A 19,799-nucleotide genomic window follows, 5' to 3' on the forward strand; every position below is an offset into this window, starting at 1 on the left:
CCCTGCACAGCCCAGCTAGGGCAGGAGCACCTGCTGCCTTCAGGGGAGTAAGGGCATCCAGTCTCCTGGGCTCTCTGGGGAGCCCTGGCCCTTGGAGGCAGCACATGCCAGCCAAGGGCAATTTTCCCGTGGCCCTCTTCCTTTTTAGCCTCTGGGGTGAATCAGTCTCATCTGTCTTCTGCAGGACAGACCCCAGAAACCTGCCTCCAGGGAAGCAGTTACTGTGGAGCACGTAGCCCAGGGCCTAGCATGGAGCAAGCACCATAGAAACTTAGCTGTCCAGCTTTTTTCATGTGGCAAAGAACTGGAAATTGGGGAAATCCCCATCAGTCGGGGAATGACCGGACAAGATCTGGTAAATGATTTTGTTCTATAGGAAATGAGCAGCAGGCTGATTTCAGAAAAGCCTGGAGAGACTTACATGAACTGATGCTGAGGGAAGCGAGCAGAACCGGGAGAACGTTGATCACAGTAACCCCGACACTGTGATGATCAACTGCGATAAATTTAGCTCTTCTCAGAAATACAACGACCCAAGGCCATCCCAATAGTCCGAGTGCAGATCAAAGCATAGTCCTTTTCCATTTTCTTTTTCTTTCTCGTGGTTTTTCCCTTTTGTTCTGATTTTTCTTTCACAACACGACTAACATGGAAATATTTTTCAAATGATTGTATGTTTGGAACATAACAGATTGCTTGTCATCAGGAGGAGGGAGAAAAACATTGGAAATCAAAAAAATCTCATAAAACTAAATGTTGAAATCTTTACATGCAACAGAAAAAATAAATTGCTACTAAGTGGGGGAAATAAATAAAAACAACAATAAAAAAGGTGAGATGTTAGCTATTGCTATCATTATTAGCTGTTTCTTCTTCTGAGCACCACGCCTAAACATCTCTAATGGCCCGAGAGGCAGTATGCATTTTAGTAATTTCTCCCTTGGCCTTTATTCCAGGGCCAAATGGAAAGAGTCTGATCCCTTTTCCACAGTACGATCTTCCAAATAGGAAAATAGAAAGAGCCCTCCCTTCTTCTCCGGATACGACATTCACAGACGATGCTCACGGGAAGCGGTCCCCATCCCAGCCACCTGCGTGCCGGGAGCCTGCTGAGCTCCTGCCATGGGCTCTGGCGCTTCAATCCCAGAATCTGTCCAGGGAACTTTGCTTTTTCTCTTCCCAAGTGCAGCAGAGGACATACCGAGGATCGGGGCAAAGTCCCCCCCCTCCCAAACTGGAATAAGAAATACAAACAGAGGGCTGTCCATTTGGATGGATTTTACTAGCAAATTTGGTGGTGGGTAAAACATAGGGGAAGGAGAATGGCTAGCTGAGTTATAGGGACCAGAGGCCAGCCCCTGGGGAGGTTGGAGGTGGGGAGGGGGACTGCGATCCAGCCGAGGGAAGGCCGGAGGGGACACATCCCGGTGATCTGGCCACAGCCCATCCTGCTCTGCCCCGGAGCCCGAGATCTAAACTGGGAGGCCAGCGGTCTGCTCCTTGGTTCTGGTCCTGGCTCACAGATGGAGGGGAGAGGCTCAGGGAAGCTTTCAGAGATCCGAGGCCAGATGATTTAGGCAGGAGAGCAGCAAAAGGCAGGAGACCTTCAGGTCTCCCTGCGGACTCCGGCTCCTTCCTTTGCACCTGACCCCATTCCGGCCGGGGGTGGGCAGCTCCGCCATCTCCCCTCCACGCTCCTTTCCTTGCCCCAGTGTCTGTCTGGTCCTTTGGCTGTCCTGAGTGTGGCCCTGGCCCGGGGTCAGCTGGGATTCTGACCCAGCAGGGGCTCTGTCTCAGAAGAGGAGGAATGCTCTCTATAGATGAGGAACTGAATGGAGATCTGGAGGGGGGAGTCAAGGACAGCCACAGACCACGGCTCCCCGCTGTGCTCCCTGCCCCACCCCCACCTGGGGAGCCCCTGAGCCCTGCTCACAGCCTCTCTGATCCCGCATGTCCCCCGTTCCTCCTCCCTCTCTTCTCCCGAATAGCCTTTGGAGCTAACGGCAAAGGCCACGTATTCCAGCAAGGCCTTCCAGATTCCCCTTTGCTGACCCCTCTCTAAATATACTTAGCATGAAAAATGAGTAGTGTGTGTGTCTGTGTGTGTGTGTGTGTGTGTGTGTGTGTGTGTGATGTCTTAGTTCCTTATTTGACTGTAAACTCTATGAGGGAGAGACTATTTCTTAACTTCTCATCCCTCTCCCCCCCCAAATGACTCTATTTACTTCACATATTTATAGCTTCCGTCTCCACAAGAGAAGGCAAATTCCTCGAGGGCGGGACTCATGCCCTCGACATATCCCGCGGAGGGTCTAGCACAGGTCGGGGTCATAGACGAGACTCCCACGGGAAGGTGAAGGGCTGGGACGTCACTGGTCACCTTTACTGCCCCCTTCCCCACCAGAACCCCGAGCGGCCCGGAGCTTAGCCGGTCCTCGGGTATGTAAAAGGCTCCTCACCGCCAAGTGCTGCGGGTACAGGTAAAGGCAGAAACAGTCTCTGCCCTCCAGAAGCTTCCATTCTAGGGTCTAAAAGCTGGGGGAGATGCCAAGAAAGCTTCACTCACTGGGCCTGGGTCCCCCTGCCAGGAGGAGGGACCTGAATCGGGCCTCCCTGGCTTCCCGCTCCCCTCCCTGAGCCCTTGATCCGCCTGAATGGATCAGGAACGATTTATTCCAATGAAAGGAAAGCTCCTTCTGGGGCTTCCTTTGCACCTGACCCCATTCCGGCCGGGGGTGGGCAGCTCCGCCCACTCCCACGACACCACGCTGCCTTCCAGGAGCTCCCATGCCCATGGTGCTTTATGCTCACACTCGCCCCGCTCGGGGGCCGGTTATCACCCCCTTTGATGGAAGGTGTGGACCCGGTCCTGGTTAGCCCCTTGCCCCTGACCCCAGGGCCCCCACCCCGTCTGCCTCAAGGATACGATGACGTCCAGCAGGAGCACGCCCAGGCTGCCGATGATCCAGGGGAGGTGGTGGAGCAGGAAGCTGCTCTCCGTCTGTCCGGGCTCCGGATTCTTCAGGAGCACGCTCAGTCCGTACATCATGTTACCCAAAATCACCATGGCAAAGAGGGAGTAGGAGATTCCCTGGGTGGACTTCCTCTGGAACTGGGGGAGCAGAAGGGGCTCAGCTCAGCCTGGGCCCCCCAACTAGCCTCCTGCCTTCTAAGGAAGGGCCACCTTTGGATCCCCTCTAAGCCCAAGGAGCCGTGGAACCAGGAGGGTGGGGCCCAGGAATGCTGATTATTGCCTTTTCACCTTCCCTAGAGCCCTTCTCCACAGACTGGGAAGAATCCCAAGCAGCCCAGGCCCGGGAGCTCTGGTTCCCTCCAATCAGTCCCCAGCCTCCATTTAGGAGACTGTGAAGATGTCCAAGCCATTTTGGGGGAGGATGCCGTCATCCTGGAGACCTGGACTCACTCTGGTGTGTGCGACCCCACCTCCCTCTGCCACCATCCATCCCTGGGAAGGGTCTGCTCCACTGGTGGGAGAGTCAGAGAACCGGCCGACGGCCGGAGAGGAAGGGCCTTGGGGAGGACGAGGAACGGACGCGGAGGGCGAGAGCCGGAGCCTCCCACGGTGGTACTTACGTTGGTGTAGATCTGGGGCAGGCGAGACAGCAGGTACAGCAAGCTGGAGGTGGAGCCGATGGTGAAGCCGATGATCTCCTGCTTGGTGAAGGGCTGGGGGAGGGAGGGAGCCAGCAGCGGCTGTTAGGAGCCCTAACGTCCCCAACAAACACTGGCTCTTCACCCATCCCAGCCTTAGGGCTGAAAAGGATCCCAGGGCCACAGCGCTAGCCTGTCGTTTGGGAGACTGGGGAAGGTCACCCGCCAGTGAGGGATGGAGCCAGAATCTGCCTCCATTCTCTGAGCCCTCCGCCAATCCTAAATCTCTGGCCCTACAACTTCCCCAACAAATGAGACCCTAAGACTCGGTTTCCCCATCTGTAAAACGAGAGGTTAGATTAGAAGCTCATTGAGATCCCACCCAGATCCAGATCAAATCTGGTAAAGCTTTATTCTTGGTGGACTGCAGTCACTCTGAGTGATGGGGAGCCCCTACCTCTTTTTAGGGAGCCCACTCATTGTGAACCACAGCCTGGGCTCTTAGAGAACCTGCCTCTACCCCTTCCCTCAGCAGAGGCCATCTGCCCTTAACCTCCCTCCCATCCCCCAGACTCACTTTATCAGTGGGTTCCATAGTCAGGAGGGTCCTACTCCGGAAGACCTCCTGTGGGGAGGAGGGGCTGAGCTGCAGGAGCAGGGGGATGGCGGACACCGCCCCCAAGGAGACGAACAGGAAAGCTGCGTTGATGGGGGCCGATACTGGACAGAGAACAAGAATGGGAACTTAGGGACCTGGGCCTGGTTCTGGACCCACTGAATCTGGCTGTGGGTGGGAGCAGCTGGACTTCAAGGGGCCATAACTGACAGATCCAGGAGACCAAAAAACATGGCTTAGGAGGGAGATTAAACTGAGATTCTGGGACCAAACAACTCGTGGGGGAGAATTCCATTTCATCAGGGACCGAGGCGGTGATGGGCAGAGCTGGGCAGGGGAGAGGCAGTCAGAGGCAGAAGCTACCAAGATAATGAAAATCAAGAGAGGAAGGAGAAGCTCCGGGCAAGGCCCCACACACCAGATCTCTAGATTTCCATCAGCAGATTTCTCTAGGGCTCCCTATCTCAGGAGATAAAGACCTCCAAACCACAGATAAGGTCCTGGGACTTTCTCCTTTGCAGCCAGTGGACGGACTACCGGGCTCTCCCCCTCCCCGCCTCTGTTGGCTCCCCACCCCCCACTCACTCAAGAAGCGCTGCCGGTTTCTATACTTGTAGTAGAAGTAGAGGGATATCATGAGGAGGTCGGCCAGCACATAGTAGATGGCGGTGTAGGTCTGCAAAAAAATAATAAGACGTCAAATCACTCATAAGGCCGACAGGTTTCTGAGGTTCCAGCTTCCAGCTCAGGCACGTGAGGAGGAGTGGGACCACGGGCCGCGGGGCGCCCCAGTATGGCGGCAGGGCATTAGGAGAGGGTCTGTGATCTGCCTCGGACCCGCTTGGAGGCAGGATGGGTGAGCTCACTTCCCTCGCTGGACCTCCCTTTACTTGTCGGTAAAATGCAGATATAATATTTACGCCACCTCCTTCACAGCCTGCTCGTGGGTCAAGGACTTCCTGAGCCTTAAAGTTTCACAGAAATGAGATTTGGTGGGGAAAGCGAGGTCCGAGGAGGTGGACGTGGCTGGTTAAGTATGTGAAGAAGGCTCTCCACCGGCTCTCTGAAGTCCTGGAACTTTCCAACCCCTTTAATCTTACAGATGAGGAAACCGGGACCCGCCCAGGCTACCCAGGGTTCACTCCCCCGTCCCACAAGGCCAGGTGCAGCAGTGGTGACGTCCTGACAGCCCATGTCAGGGGCAAGGACGAAGGGATACCTGCAGAGGCAGCTGATTGGCAAGGAAAGAGCCCACGAGGTTGCAGGAGTCTCCGCTCAGCCAGCCCAGCAGGAACCAAATGGAAATGGCCTGGTCCATGTTGCCCGTCCTGCAGGCCTTGATGTACTGGCTGTGGAAGACAGAGGAGGTCATCGCCCTACTCAGCTTCACAACCAGGACTGCTCCTTCCCCGTCCAGTCTTTCTAACCCCACACCCGCCTGGGTACCCCGGTCATGGCGGAGCTGACTCTGCTTTATTAAAGAGACTCAAAGGCGCTATCTATCCTAGTTCCTTGTTCATAAGTTCATTGATCTGGAACTGGGTAGATCTCAACGAGCTTCTACTCTAACCTCTTATTTTACAGATGGGGAAACTGAGTCTTGGAGAGGGGACCTGACTTAGGATGATGGAACTAGTCAGAAGAGCTCTCAGAGGCTGTCTAGTTCAATCTGCTCACAACTCCTTCCTCTCCCCTCCATGTTTCAGATGGAGAAATTGAGACCTAGAGAAGTAAAGAGAGTAGCCTACGGTCACACAAGTGAGAACTGGGATTTGAACTCAAAGATTCTAACATTAAGTCTTGCATTCAAGTTCCACAGTGATACGCCATCTTTCTATGGAAGAAAGATTATTCTAACAAGTCCTAATTTCTGTTTCCCTTCTCAGATTTTTTTCTTTCTAGATCCGATTTTTCTTGTGCAGCAAGATAACTGTATAAATATGTATACATATATTGGATTTAACATATATTTTAACATATTTAATATGTATTGGACTACCTGCCAGTTAGGGGAGGGGGTAGAGGGAAGGAGGGGAAAAGTTAGAACAGTTTTTGTAAGGGTCAATGTTGAAAAATTATCCATGCATATGATTGTAAATAAAAAGATATAATAAAAAACAAGTGCATAAAGGACAAATAGGGAGAAAAGTGTTACAGGAAGACATGGGAGATGATTGGTGCATTAGTCCAGGGAGGTGGGAGTGAGGGCCCAGACTTAGGCTGGCGGCCGCAGGGCTGAGGAGGAAGGAGAGGATGGAGAGGGGTCACGGAGATAGATCCAAGTTTCGGTGACCAACTGGATATAAAAAGTAATGGAGATGTGAGATTGGGATGTGTAGTAATGGTCCTAAAGTCATGGAAGGATCTTGAGAGCAGAGGTGTCAAACATGGCCCTTGGCTCCTAGGGCCCACAACCCCCTCAAGGTCAGCCCAAGCCAGATTCAGATATAACTGGGGAATAGTGAACAAGAGAAATAGAAATGTACGTATATTAATACAGGATTATGTCACAATGTGGTATGAGCTTTAGTGGCTCCTGCTTCTCCTTGATCTAAAAGATCTGGAGGACTTGACCACCAGGGGGTGAGTCGGGCTGAGTACAATGTTTCTCCTCCCCATACACGGTAGGCTACTTTTCCTTAAAACCTATTAAAGTTGTCTTGGAGATTTCACTGGCTCAGGGAACAAAGGCTGAAGCCTAATTTCCTGATCTCCCGAATACAAAGCAGCCCAGTGCCAGCTTCTTCCTGAGGCTTCAGACCCTGGACCATGGGAGGGACAGAAACGGAGCTCCTATGAAGTGAATCTTCCCCTTGCATGAGCATCCTTTCCCGGATCCAAATATCCTGCCCCTACCACCGCTAAGTAAACCTGCTTTTGTTTCCAACAAAGGAAGTGAGGCTAGAGATGCAGAGAAGGACACTCAAGAAGTTTCAGTGGCCCCCTATTTGCCTCTAGCATCAAAAACAAACTCTTCTGTTTGGAATTTAAAACCTTTCCCAACCTAGTTCCAGTCTATCTTTAAATGTCATCAGAGGACAACTAGGTGGTATAGTTGATAGAGCCATAGACCTAGGCTCAGGAGAACCTGAGTTTAAATCTGGCTTCAGATGCTCCCTAGCTGTGTGACCATGAGCAAGCCATCACTCTAAAGCCCCCCAAAATAAGCATGATGATGATGGTGATGATGATATGTCACTGGAAAAAATTAAGCAGAGGACAAAGTGCCTCCTGATATCTCTCCACTGGATCCCCACAGCTCAGTACATACTAAATGCTTTTTGATTAATTTTAACTAATTGTTTCATTCATTCATGATGAGAAATAGTGAATAACTGAGGGCTAAGAGGAGGAGGTCACTTGCTGGTCTCACTCTGGGGTTTGGCTTCAGACATGATCAAAGGCTCAGAGACGCTGAGTATCATTCAAGGGAGCACAGGCAATGCTCAGGCTGAGGTCTATGAGGATGGGGAGGGAGAATCTGGAGCAGGGAAAGGAAGGAGGTCCCAGAATCCCAGAATCTTAGCACTAGAAGGGTTTCTCACCCCAGCCGACCCTACCAAATGGTCATCCTGCTCATGTGCTGCCGCGATGGGGAACTTCATTACCTCCCAAGGTAGCTCATTCCACTCTAGATTGAATCTACTGATGGCAGATCTAATTCCACCTCTCCATAATTCCACTGAGTCTAAGTTCTGTCTCTTAGATAACTTTAAAGAAAATAGCCAGAGGTTCTGCTGCTTTCCCTCCCTCCCTCCCAAATCCCATGAGGTTTTTCTTGTCTAGGCTAAGACCCCCTTCCTTTCTCTAGCCTGAGGGTCCACGTGCCCTCAGTATCAAAGCTGACTGTCCCTACTGGCCACACGAGGTAACTCCAGCTGTACTTACGGGAAGGTAGCAGCAATAAAACAGAATATTGAAGACAGGCCCAAGATCACACTGGCTACGTCCCATCCATCCTGGGCACACTCGCCGAACACATCCCAGATCCAACGGGAGCCATTGGGACAGCTGGAGAAGTTCTCCGCTTCGAACACCTTAGAGCCAAAGTTCTTCCAGACCATGGTGGAATGGAAATGATTCTGAAAGAATCAAAGGAGCAAAAGAAATATAAACCTTAAAGTATTGAATCAAGTGATGGAAAGAACCAACCATATCCAGAGAGAGAACTACGGAAACTGAATATGGATAAAAGCATAGCATTTTCATATTTTTTTTGTTATTATTGTTGTTCATTTGTTTTTTTTTTTCCTTGTGTTTTTTGATCTGATTTTTTTATGCTGCATGATGAATATGGAAGAACTACACATGGATTGCTTGCTATCTACAGGAGATGAGGGGGAAGGAGGGAGAAAAAACTGGAACACAAGGTTTTGTAAGGATAAATATTGAAAACTACCTTCACATGTATTTGACAAAATAAAAAGCTATTAAAAATGGAAAGAATAAAAAATTGATGCTTGATTGGGGGGAAAAAAAGCACTATATCAATGTTAGCTATCATTATAGAAAACTCTAGAGTGCCTGACTTGGGAAAGCCTACACTGAAATCCAGCCTCAGATACTAGTGGAGCGAGCTAGGCCATGTCATTTAAGCTGTTCACCTCAGTTTCTTTATTTGTTAAACAGGGATAATAACAGCATCTACCTCCCAGGGTTGTTATGACGATGAAATGGCATAATAATTGTAAAGTGTTTAGCACAGTGCGTGATACAAAGTATTTTATAATTATTTCTATTTTATGCCAAAGTTTTCTGTAAAATGGAGATTTTAACATCTGCTTTATAAAGTTAGTGCAAGTATCAAGGGAAATACCATGTGACAGCAGTGTTTCTACTGGGCTTATATCCCAAAGAGATACTAAAGAAGGGAAAGAAGGGACCTGTATGTGCCAAAATGTTTGTGGCAGCCCTGTTTGTAGTGGCCAGAAACTGGAAAATGAAAAGATGTCCATCAATTGGAGAATGGTTGAATGAATAGAAGTATATGAACATTATGGAATATTATTGTTCTGTAAGAAATGACCAGCAGGATGAATACAGAGAAGCTTGGAGAGACTCACATGAACTGATGCTGAGTGAAATGAGCAGAACCAGGAGATCATTATATACCTCAACAACAATACTGTTTGAGAATGTATTCTGATGGAAGTGGATTTCTTCGATAAAGAGTGCTAATTCAGTTACAATTGATCAAGGATGGACAGAAGCAGCTACATCCAAAGAAAGAACACTGGGAAACGAATATAAACTGCTTGCATTTTTGTTTTTCTTCCCGGGTTATTTCTACCTTCTGAATCCAATTCTCCCAGTGCAACAAGAGAACTGTTCGGTTCTGAACACATATATTGTATCTAGGATATACTGTAACCTATTCAACATGTAAAGGACTGCTTGCCATCTGGGTGAGGGGGTGAAGGGAGGGAGGGGAAAAATCGGAACAGAAGTTAGTGCAAGGGATAATGCTGTAAAAAATTACCCTGGCATGGGTTCTGTCAATAAAAAGTTATTTAAAAAAATAAATGAGATGGAAATTAAAAATAAAAATAAATACCATGTGAAAAGCTTTACAACCATAAAGTGCTATATAAATGCCAGTTGGTTGTTATCATTATTACTGTTATTATTAAAAGGATTTCCAGGTTAGGGCAGGAAGGCACCAGAACCTGGAACCAGGCTCTTCAAGATTCCTGGGGGTTAGGGTTATGAGAAGAATGAAGAAGGCTATTTTAAATTCAAATCTTGACTTCATCCATTCCCTAATCAACCCCCAGCTCCTGAACTCTCCCAAGAATAATCAGATTAAACAGACTGGGTGGCTAAACCCAGTCTGGAGGGAACAAGGAGATAATCAGCCTTGGATACAAATCTGAGGAACAAGTTGTAACTCACCTTCCTACTTAGCACTAAGGTACAGGGCAGTGGAAAGAATGACAAATTTAGAATCAAAAGCTGTTAGCACCTGTGCTGACCCTGAGCAAGGCAGAGAGCATTTCTCTGCGCCTGGATTTCCTCATCTTTCAAATGAGGATAATGAGAACATCCACTCCCCAGAGTGGTGAGGAGGACTAAACGATTTGTAAACAGTTAAATTAATCTGCTTTAGCAAGCCACCACAGGATCCAGCGGGGGTACAAAGTCAAGTCTGGTCCTGCCAGCAAGCATTGTGAAGCTCCTACAATGTAGGAGACACGGGCTGAGTGCTTTGGTCACAAAAAGAAAGAGACAAAAACCACAAGCCCCATATATCATCCTTATCAGATTGCTCGTGTCTGGGGAGTGGGGAAGGGTAGGAGGCAGAGAGAAAACAATGGAAAGCAAAATCTTATCCAATAAAAACAAAAATATCTTTCCTGTAACTGGGAAAAATAAAATACTATTAAATGGGGGGAAGGAAGCAAAACAAAACAAAATGAAAACCACAGCACAAAGCCCCAAGCAGACAAAAATCAAACAGTCTTTCCCCTCAGGAGTTTATATTCTAACAGAGGAGATCATATGTACAATTAAGTCCCTATTTAACCTGTTTGATGACTAAGGAACAGAATGAAGAGCTCAAATCCCTCCTCTGACACATGGGCTAAGGGACTCCAGACAAGTTATTTGGGGTCTTGGGGTCTCCAAGGCTTTATGTTCATCTGCACTGATAGGGAGAATCCCCCCAAACTATGGAATCTTCAGTGTGGTCATTTATTACCCTGCAAAAGTGGGTCCTTCATTTCCCCTCCCAGCCTGAGCTGTCTGGACGCCCCCATTCCTCCCCGAAAGCCACGGGATCTATTTCCTCTTGGCTTCAACTCTCCCACCAGTTCCCCTTCTTCCTTCTTCACCTGGGGGAGGGAGGGGACTTAACAGCATTTCTCACTATTGGCAGATACCCCTCCCCCAGGGACATCCAAGATCAGTCATTTGTGACCTTAGGAAACTGCTGAGGCTGGGGTCATGTGACTGGGTCTAGTTGTGAAAGAATGCCAGAAACAGCTTCCCCTTTGTCCCCAACTTCTCAGGAGGAGCTCCCTGGGGGCCAGTGGCAGCTGTAACATCTCAATCACTGGGAGGTGCCTGTCAATTCTGCAAGGAGTCAAAAGGTGGTGGGTGGCTGGCCAATCTCTAAAATGATCAGATGAAGCTCGATGTTGTCCGAGTCCTTCTGACTCCAGATCTGTAATCACTGGAACGGGAGTAATCTCACAGAGCAGCTAGTCCAACCCCCTCATCTTAAAAAATTTAATATTTTTTCAATGAACCAAAAAAATCCATTTTCCCTCCCCAACTGGAAAACAAAAAGGAAAGTAAAAAGCGAGCCCATGCAATGAATGTTTGCAAAACAAATTCCCAATTGGCCAAGTCCAAAATTATGATTCTATCTGCCCTGTTGGTCTATCCCCTCTCCTGGTGGTGGGCAGCAGACTCCTCCCTGGGGTTGGACAGTACATTGATTTAGAGTTCTCAAGGCCTTCAAATTAACCCCTTAACTTAAAATGAATGGATGCCCATCAATTGGAGAATGGCTGGATAAATTGTGGTATATGAATGTTATGGAATATTATTGCTCTGTAAGGAATGACCAGCAGGATGAATACAGAGAGGCTTGGAGAGACCTACATGGACTGATGCTAAGTGAGATGAGCAGAACCAGGAGATCATTATACACTTCGACAACGATATTGTATGAGGATGTATTCTGATGGAAGTGGATTTCTCTGACAAAGAGACTTAACTGAGTTTCATTGGAGAAATGATGGACAGAAACAGCTACACCCAAAGAAGGAATACTGGGAAATGAATGTGAACTATTTGATTTTTGATTTTCTCCCCGAGTTATTTTTACCTTCTGAATCCAATTCTCCCTGTGCAGCGGGAGAACTGTTCAGTTCTGCAAATATGTATTGTATCTAGGATATACTGCAACATATTTAACATATATAGGACTGCTTGCCATCTTGGGGGGGGGGGAGGAAGGAGGGAGGGGAAAAAACGAAACATAAGTGATTGCAAGTGATAATGTCGTGTAAAAATTATCCTGGCATGGATTCTGTCAATACAAAGTTATTATTAAATAAAATAAAATTTAAAAAAAAATTAACCCCTTAACTTTTCAGATGAAGGAACTGAAACTCAGACAAGGGAAACAGCTTTTTTAGGTTTCTGTGGACTATAAGCATAGAACCAGAATCTGAACCTGTACTCTTTGCTTCTGAATCCACTGAACCTGAAAGAGCTAGAGATGAGTGAATTCTAGTGTTTGCTCTATCTAGAGGACTGTTACAGAGCCTTGGAGGGATCGGGGACTGATGAGCTGCGAAAGATTCTATATTCTTTCTCTCCCCTGGAACCTACATTCTGAGAAAGGCCTGTGGTCCTCAGCAAAGACAATCACTGAGACCACTCCCTCTTGAATCTGAACTTCTGCAGATATTTTTTCCATTTTCTTTCATTCTTTCATGAAATGTTAGGGAAGAACGATTACAAGAAATGCTCATAGTTCAGAGATTGAGACAGTGTGGCCTCATGGATAGAATGCTAGACTTCAGAGACAGCAAGAACGAGGTTCTTTCAAGCCATCTCTGACACAATCTACCAAAGCAAGTCATTTAAAAGCTCTTAACCTGGAAGGAGAACCAAGATGACAGAGAAAAAGACTTCTAAATAATGCTCTAAAACAAATTCTGGAGAAGCAGAACATCTCAAAGAATGGGGAATTTTCCAGCTCAAGACAACTTAGAAGGTCAGCTGGAAAGGTCTGTTACATTGGGGTGGGAGTAGAGTGCAATCAGTGCAGGTCTCCGCAAACCAGATGTAAGTCTTGGGAGTGACTAAATCAGCAGCTGTAGGGGACAGTCCCGGAGCTCTTGATCCACAGAGGGGAAGGGAGTCAAATCTCAGAGGGAGATTACAGGGGTCTTTTTGCTAGGGACATGACTGTTGCTTTGCCCATACTTAGATCCAGGTCTCAGGCCTGAGTGGCAGTCCTAGGGTGAGGAAAAGCACTAACACAACATAGGGCAGAAAGGAGTGTTTATAGTCACTTACAGACCAGAGAACAGTTCAGGAAAGTAGTAAACACAACTCTCCTTAGATCATGCCCCTTTGGATGAATTGAAAACTTATAGCTCCCTAGAAGTATCTCCGACAAGAGCTACATAAAACCTCTGAAGCTTGGGACAGGGTGTCCTGAGAAGGAGAGCCCCACTTTAGCAAAGACTTAAAAGTCAAGAAATAGGTTGGAAAAATGGAGAAACAACAGAAAAAATTTCTGACCATAGAAAGTTATTATATTGATAAGGAAGATCAAAACACACACTCAGAAGATAAAAAAGTCAAAGCTCTTACATTCAAAGCCTCCAAGAAAAATACGAATTGATCTCAGACCATGGGAATAGTTCAAAAAATTTTTTTTAATTAAGTAAGAGAGAGAGAAAAAATTGGGAAGAGAAATGAGAGTGATGAAGAAAAGAATGAAAAGAGAGTCAACAGCTTGGAAAAGGAAAACACAAAAAAATACTGAAAAAAAACAACCACTTAAAAAAATAGAATTGCCAAATAATAAAAGAGGTACAAAAATTCAATGAGGAGAAGAATGCATTGAAAAGCAGAATTGACCAAATGGAAAAGGAGGTGCAAAAGCTCACTGAGAAAAATAATTCCTTAAAAATGAGAATTGAGCAAGTAGAAACTAATAACTTTACAAGGCATCAAGAAACAATAAGATAAAACTAAAAAAGATCCAGTAAAGATGATTTAGAAATTATTGGACTTCCTGAAAGCCATGATCAAAAAAAAAAAAGAAGAAGAAAAGAAAAAAAGAAAAAGAAAGAAGCCTCAATAGCATCTTTCAAGAAATTATCAAGGAAAACTGCTCTGATATTCTAGAGTCATGGAGTAAAACAGAAATGGAAAGACTCCAGCTGTTACCTCCTGAAAGAAATGCCAAAATGAAAACTCTCAGGAATATTATAGCCAAATTTCAGAGCTCCCAGGTCAAGCAGTCAGAAAGAAACAATTCAAATATTGTAAAGCCACAGTCAAGAAAACACAAGATTTAGCAGCTTCTACATTAAAGGATGAAAGGGCTTGGAATATAATATTCTGGAGGGCAAAGGAACTAGAATTATAACCAAAAATCACCTGCCCAGCAAAAATGAATATAATCCTTTGGGGGGGGGGGGAAGGGGTGTATTTTTAATGAAATATCAAGATTTCCTGATTTAAAAAAGCCCAGAGCTGAATAGAAAATTTGACTTCCAAATACAAGAGATTCAAGCATAAAAAAGTAAACAGGAAAGGAAAATAATAAGGGACTTAATAAAGTTAAACTGTTAACATTATTACCAAGAAAATTGATACTTGTAACTCACAAGAGCTTTCTCATTCTTGGGGAAGTTAGAAGGAGTATATATAGACAAAGAGCACAGGTATGAGCTGAATATGAAGGGATGACATTTAAGAACTCAAAATGAAGGGGTGAGAAAGAAGAATGTACTGGGAGAAAGGAAAAAGAAAAGGTAAAATGGGGTAAATTATCTCAAATAAAAGAGGAAAGAAAGAGCTTTAATAGTGGAGGGGAAAAATGGGGGAGGTATCAGGGCATATTTGAACCTTACAATCATTGGCTCAAAGAGAGAATAACATACACATTCAATTGGGTATAGAAATCTCTCTTATCCTACAGAAAGTAGGAGGGTAAGGAAATAAGGGGCAGGCTGTGCTTATGGGAGGATAAATTGGGGGAGACAGTAGTCAGAAGCAAAACACTTTCGAAGAAGGAGAAGGTAAAAAGAGAGAAAGAATAGAATAAATGGGTTGGAGGGGAATAGTATGGAGGGAAATACAGTTGGCAATCATAATGATGAAAAAAAATTTGAAGCAAGTTTCTCTAATAATGGCTCTATTTCTCAAATATAGAGAAATAAATCAAATTTCCAAAAGTAAGATCCATTCCCTAATTGACAAATAATTTTAAAAATATGAAGTTTTCAGATGAAGTAATCAAAGCTATTTATAGCCACATTAAAAAATATTAACACTAAAAAACAAAACAAGAAACAATTAGGCTCTTAATAAATGCTTATTACTCAAAGGCGGATGGGGGATAGGTGTTTGTTTTTTTAACCACTCCCCCAAAATCCTTCTGCTGTATATCCTATGAGGCTCTAGGCAGAGTATGGAGACTTTTTTCCCTCTCCTGCCTCATTTTCCTTTTTCTGACCACTAAAAATGGTCAGAATTTCAGATTTCAGATTTCAGAAGCCTCTTGGTCAGTTCAGAGCATAATTTTGCTTCCAGAGTACACCAAAAAGCTAAATTCTGAGTAAAAGGTAAGATTGGATTTTCCTTAAAGAATAGAAGCAGTTGGCACAGCTAGGTGGCTCAGAACACCAGCCCTTAAGTCAAGAGGACCTGAGTTCAAATCTAGTCTCAGATACTTAACCTAGTTGAGTTGCCCCTGGCAAGTCACTTAATCCCAATTGCCTCAGCAAAAAAAAAAAAAAAAAAAAAAAAAAAAAAAAAAAAGAATAGAAGCAGTGTCTAGTCTTGTTAGCCTCTTCCCAAACTGGTAGGAGACAATGGTAAACTGACCCCTTCAAAAACCTGTTTTTCACCTTGGAAATTCATAAAAATACAGAATAGGAGTTCAGAAATCATCAGGATCAAACCCCTGTTATCACCACATTTTATAGCTAAAGAGTTTCTCCTAGAAGATTCAGGCCAGTTCCAATGATCTTGTGATGAAGAGAACCACCTATACCCAGAGAGAGGACTATGGGAACTGAGTGTGGATCACAACATAGTATTCTCACTCTTTTTGTTGTTGTTTGCTTGAATTTTATTTTTTCTCATTTTTCCTTTTTGATTTGATTTCTCTTGTGCACCCAGATAACTGTATAAATAAGTGTGCGTTTATTGTATTTAATATATTTTTACCATGTTTAACACATATTGGATTACTTGCCATTTAGGGGAAGGGGGGAATTGGAATACAAGGTTTTACAAGGATCAATGTTGAAAAATTATCCATGTATATGTTTTGAAAATAAAAAGCTTTAATAAAAAAAGTTTTTCCTAGTATGGATGCTATGTTTTTCCCTCAGTTAAAAGAATCACAGTCCCTTCCTAGTGTATGGTCCGAAACTCCAAAACTTCAAAACTCTTTAGATTTCTAGGGATCCAAGAAGAATCTGTATTAGCAGACATCTCACTCTAAGCAGTATCAGAAACATCTTCAGAGAAATGTCTTTTTTAGCAGACTGAAGCAGAAAACAAGGACTTAACCCTTTTGTGCCTGGAAATTCTTGGGGGCTCTTTTGCAATGGATTTGTAATTGTCTCACTAAAGCCTAGTTCCACCCATGATTTATCTTAATAATGAATTCGAGCATTTATATAGCACTTTAAGGTTTACTTAATGTATTAACTCATCTGCTTATACTCTCAGGACACTTCTCACATATATCTTTTTATTCATTCTATGTTTCTGCCTCTTCTTGTTCAGTCGATTCAGTCACATCTGAATCTTCATGACTCTATTTGGGGTTTTCTTGGCATAAGATACTGAAGTGGTTTGCCATTTCCTTCTCTGGCCCCTTTGAGAGATGAGGAAATTGAGACAAATAGGGTTAAGGGACTTGCCCAGAGTCACCCAGCTAACAAGTGTCTTGGAATCCATATCTAGATTTTAGAGCTATCCCATTTATTACAGACACCAGAGGTGACTGAATTTGAATTCTAGAAGATGAAGAGTCTTCCTGACTCTGGGCCTGGTGCTCCACCTACTTCTCCACCCAACTGTACCTTTCTCCAGCTCCTTCCAATAGCACAGCCCATCCTGGATCCCTTTTCTCAGTTGGTATGGTCTCCTTTGTTATAACGGAAGCCCCTGGGATCTTAGAGGGAATATCTCACATTTGTATTCTAAGGGCTGAATACTTTATAAACATTTCAATTAATAAACATTTGTTAAGTGCCTTCTATGTGCCAGGCACTGTGCTAAGCTCTGAAGATACCAAAAAAAAAAAAAAAAAAAGCAAAATATAGTTCCTGCCTTCAAGGAGCAATTAATTTAATGGGAGAGAGAAGGAGCCATATGATAGGTAAACAAATATATAACCTATTAAGTAAGAAATATTTAAGAGACCAAAGATATTCGAATTCCTGCAGAAGATGAGATTTTATTTGGGTCTTGAAGGAAGTCAGGGAAGAGATTAGGCTGAGATGAGAGAGAGCAGTCCAGGCATGGAAGACAGCGGGAGAAAATGCTCAGAGCCAAGAAATGGAGCCTTTTGTTCATGGACCATGGAGGACCTAATGAAATAAGTACCTAAAAAAGTGACTTTCATTCATATTCTTCACCCAATCCTTTCCTCAGTAGCTTCCATTCCCATAGACAGAATCAGTAAGGCTCCTTTTGGAGGGGTTCTCAGCACAGGTCAAAGACAGCTCCCAACTATGAGAGTATAATCCCATTTCTGTGCATCTCCCTTCCAATAACCAGGCAGCCATGGTGACCCCCTCAATCCCAACACCCAACTATATACACACACATACACACACACACACACACACACACACAGAGCCCCACAATGCTGGGCCCTCATCCTGGCCACAGTCGGTCCAGAGCCTAGTCCCAATGCAAAAATCCTGATCAGTCCAATATACAATGGACCTGGACTGCATTTTGGAGGACTCTGTCCTTGGAATCCCTCTCTAGCCTAGGCACGGAGCATACCTCGTGAATGAACCAGAAGTGTCTGCACACGGGGAGTTGTTCAACAGCTTAAAATGAAACTGGGAAACATTTAACAAAATAAGCAAAATGCAACGGAACACAATGTTAATATGTAGATTTTTAAGTCCATATGTAGAAGCCGCAATCCTTCTGCATTAGGAGCTCCATTTCTATTTTAAGTTTGACACTGACATATACCAACGGTGAAATCTCTGCACTAACAAGGAAATCATCTGTGTGGGGAGGGGACACCACAGTTCCGGAGCCCAAAGACTCAGGACCCCGGGATTTCCTTCCTTCTGAAGTAACTGGCCTTGTCTAGGAAACCCATCAGAGCGTTATTATTTTATCCAGCCATATTATTTCATTAACAGGAACTATCGGGATGAAAATTCCCCCAGCAAAGAAGATGGCTATGTTGTTAGTGAGTTAAAGTGCTGCTGGGGGCACCGAGGGGTTAAAGCAGCCCATCACTTAATCAGGCAGCATTTATTAAACACCTACTAAGTGCCGGGCATCGTGCTTGCCACGGACATACAAAGAAAGGCAAAAGACAGCTCCTGTTCCCACAAGGCCCATGGTCAGATGGGGAGGCAGCTGCAAGCAGCTGTGGACAAACTATGGCACTTACCAAGTGCCATGAACGGTAATGACTCTGCTATTAGGGTGACCTCATTTAGGGGAGCTTTGACAAAATGGAGCTGAGGGGAGATCGCTAGGTCTAGCTAAGGGCTGTATATCCAGCCGTTTATTATGGGAGATTAAAGCTCTCTGGAGGCCCTCAGACTACATTTTCCCTGTGTTGATCATTTCCTCTGAATCTTTTACATAGCTTTGTTTGTCACCTCCCCCGACGGACTGTAAACTCCTCGAGGACAGGGATTGTCCTTTGCCACTTTTTGTATTTCTTTGAATTAGCACAGAGCCCGGCACACAGGAGGTGCTTAATCAGTGCTGACTGGCTGTCAGACGTCCTCAGAGCCAGATTCTGCGGCTTCAGCGCTAGGGAGGACGCTGACCTCCTCACCAGGATCCAGGTGAGCCGATGTTGACAATGCATTCGGGAACCCGCCAGCGCATCGTTAGGAGACTGCTTAGGCACGCTCATTAATTCCTGCTTGGCTGGGAGGGGGGAGGGGACAAGAGGCCCAGGACTCCGGGGTCCCCAGGACTGCCAGATTCTGGGGCCCTTCCAGGGACCCGAGTGAAAATCTATCGCGGAGGCTGCGGTGCTTCCCGGTCCCTCCCTGCTCCCGGGGCCGAGCCTGCAGGCTGGGACCGGGATAAACAAGCCCTAAGTTGGAAAGCCAGCTCAGGGAGATCCCGGGCAAGTCCCTCCCTGTCCCCGAGCCTCAGTTTCCTCATCTGAAAAAAGCTTCTGCTCCCTTTACGGCCGCTTCCAGCTCCAGACGCCGGGAGCCCCGAAAAGGTCTCGGGGCGCGGGGTGGAAGGGTGCGGGAGAGGGCTGCCCGCTTCCCGCCCGGGGCCCCAGTGCCGGACCAGGAGGCCCCCCGGGGGATCCAGCCGGGAATGGGAGGACGCAGGGCACCTACCTACCTATCCCTCCAGCACCCGCCGCGAGACCCGGATCTCCAAGCGCTCCCGCCGCCTCCTCCGAGAGAAGAGAAAGGAAAGTGCTGGCCAGCTCAGGCGGTGCCCTGGGAGGCCGGGGAGTCGCCTGCAGGGTTCCCGGGAGTCCGGAGCCGCTCTGCCCTGGACCAGCCGCCTCCCTGCCCCCAACGTGCCGCAGCAGGCGCGCGGCTCTCCCTGCCCGGCCCGGCTCCGGAGGTCCAGCGGGCTCCGGTCACCTGATCTTCTCGTCCCTCCGCTCCGCCCTCCGAGAGGT

General features: G+C 46.2%; 1 protein-coding gene across 3 annotated transcripts; it reads right to left on the reverse strand.

Annotated features, from left to right (window-relative positions):
- Positions 1-1,261: 1,261 nt before the first annotated feature.
- On the reverse strand, positions 1,262-19,756 carry SLC66A1 (solute carrier family 66 member 1). 3 transcript variants are annotated; one of them, XM_051988382.1, is made up of 8 exons: positions 19,511-19,756; positions 8,117-8,310; positions 5,448-5,577; positions 4,814-4,904; positions 4,190-4,332; positions 3,595-3,687; positions 2,927-3,112; positions 1,262-1,840 (listed from the first exon to the last, which is right to left on the reverse strand). In XM_051988382.1, the coding sequence occupies exons 2-8, from the start codon at positions 8,290-8,292 to the stop codon at positions 1,760-1,762; spliced, it is 900 nt and encodes a 299-aa protein (XP_051844342.1). In that variant the 5' UTR covers positions 8,293-8,310; positions 19,511-19,756; the 3' UTR covers positions 1,262-1,759. The 3 variants fall into 3 exon arrangements, with proteins under 3 accessions (XP_051844342.1, XP_051844343.1, XP_051844344.1); XM_051988383.1 differs by having other exon boundaries at positions 19,507-19,756; XM_051988384.1 differs by lacking the exons at positions 8,117-8,310; positions 19,511-19,756 and adding an exon at positions 5,799-5,913.
- Between the last annotated feature and the right edge of the window lie 43 nt (positions 19,757-19,799).

Source organism: Antechinus flavipes, chromosome 3 (assembly GCF_016432865.1).
Source record: "Antechinus flavipes isolate AdamAnt ecotype Samford, QLD, Australia chromosome 3, AdamAnt_v2, whole genome shotgun sequence".
Lineage (NCBI taxonomy): Eukaryota > Metazoa > Chordata > Mammalia > Dasyuromorphia > Dasyuridae > Antechinus > Antechinus flavipes.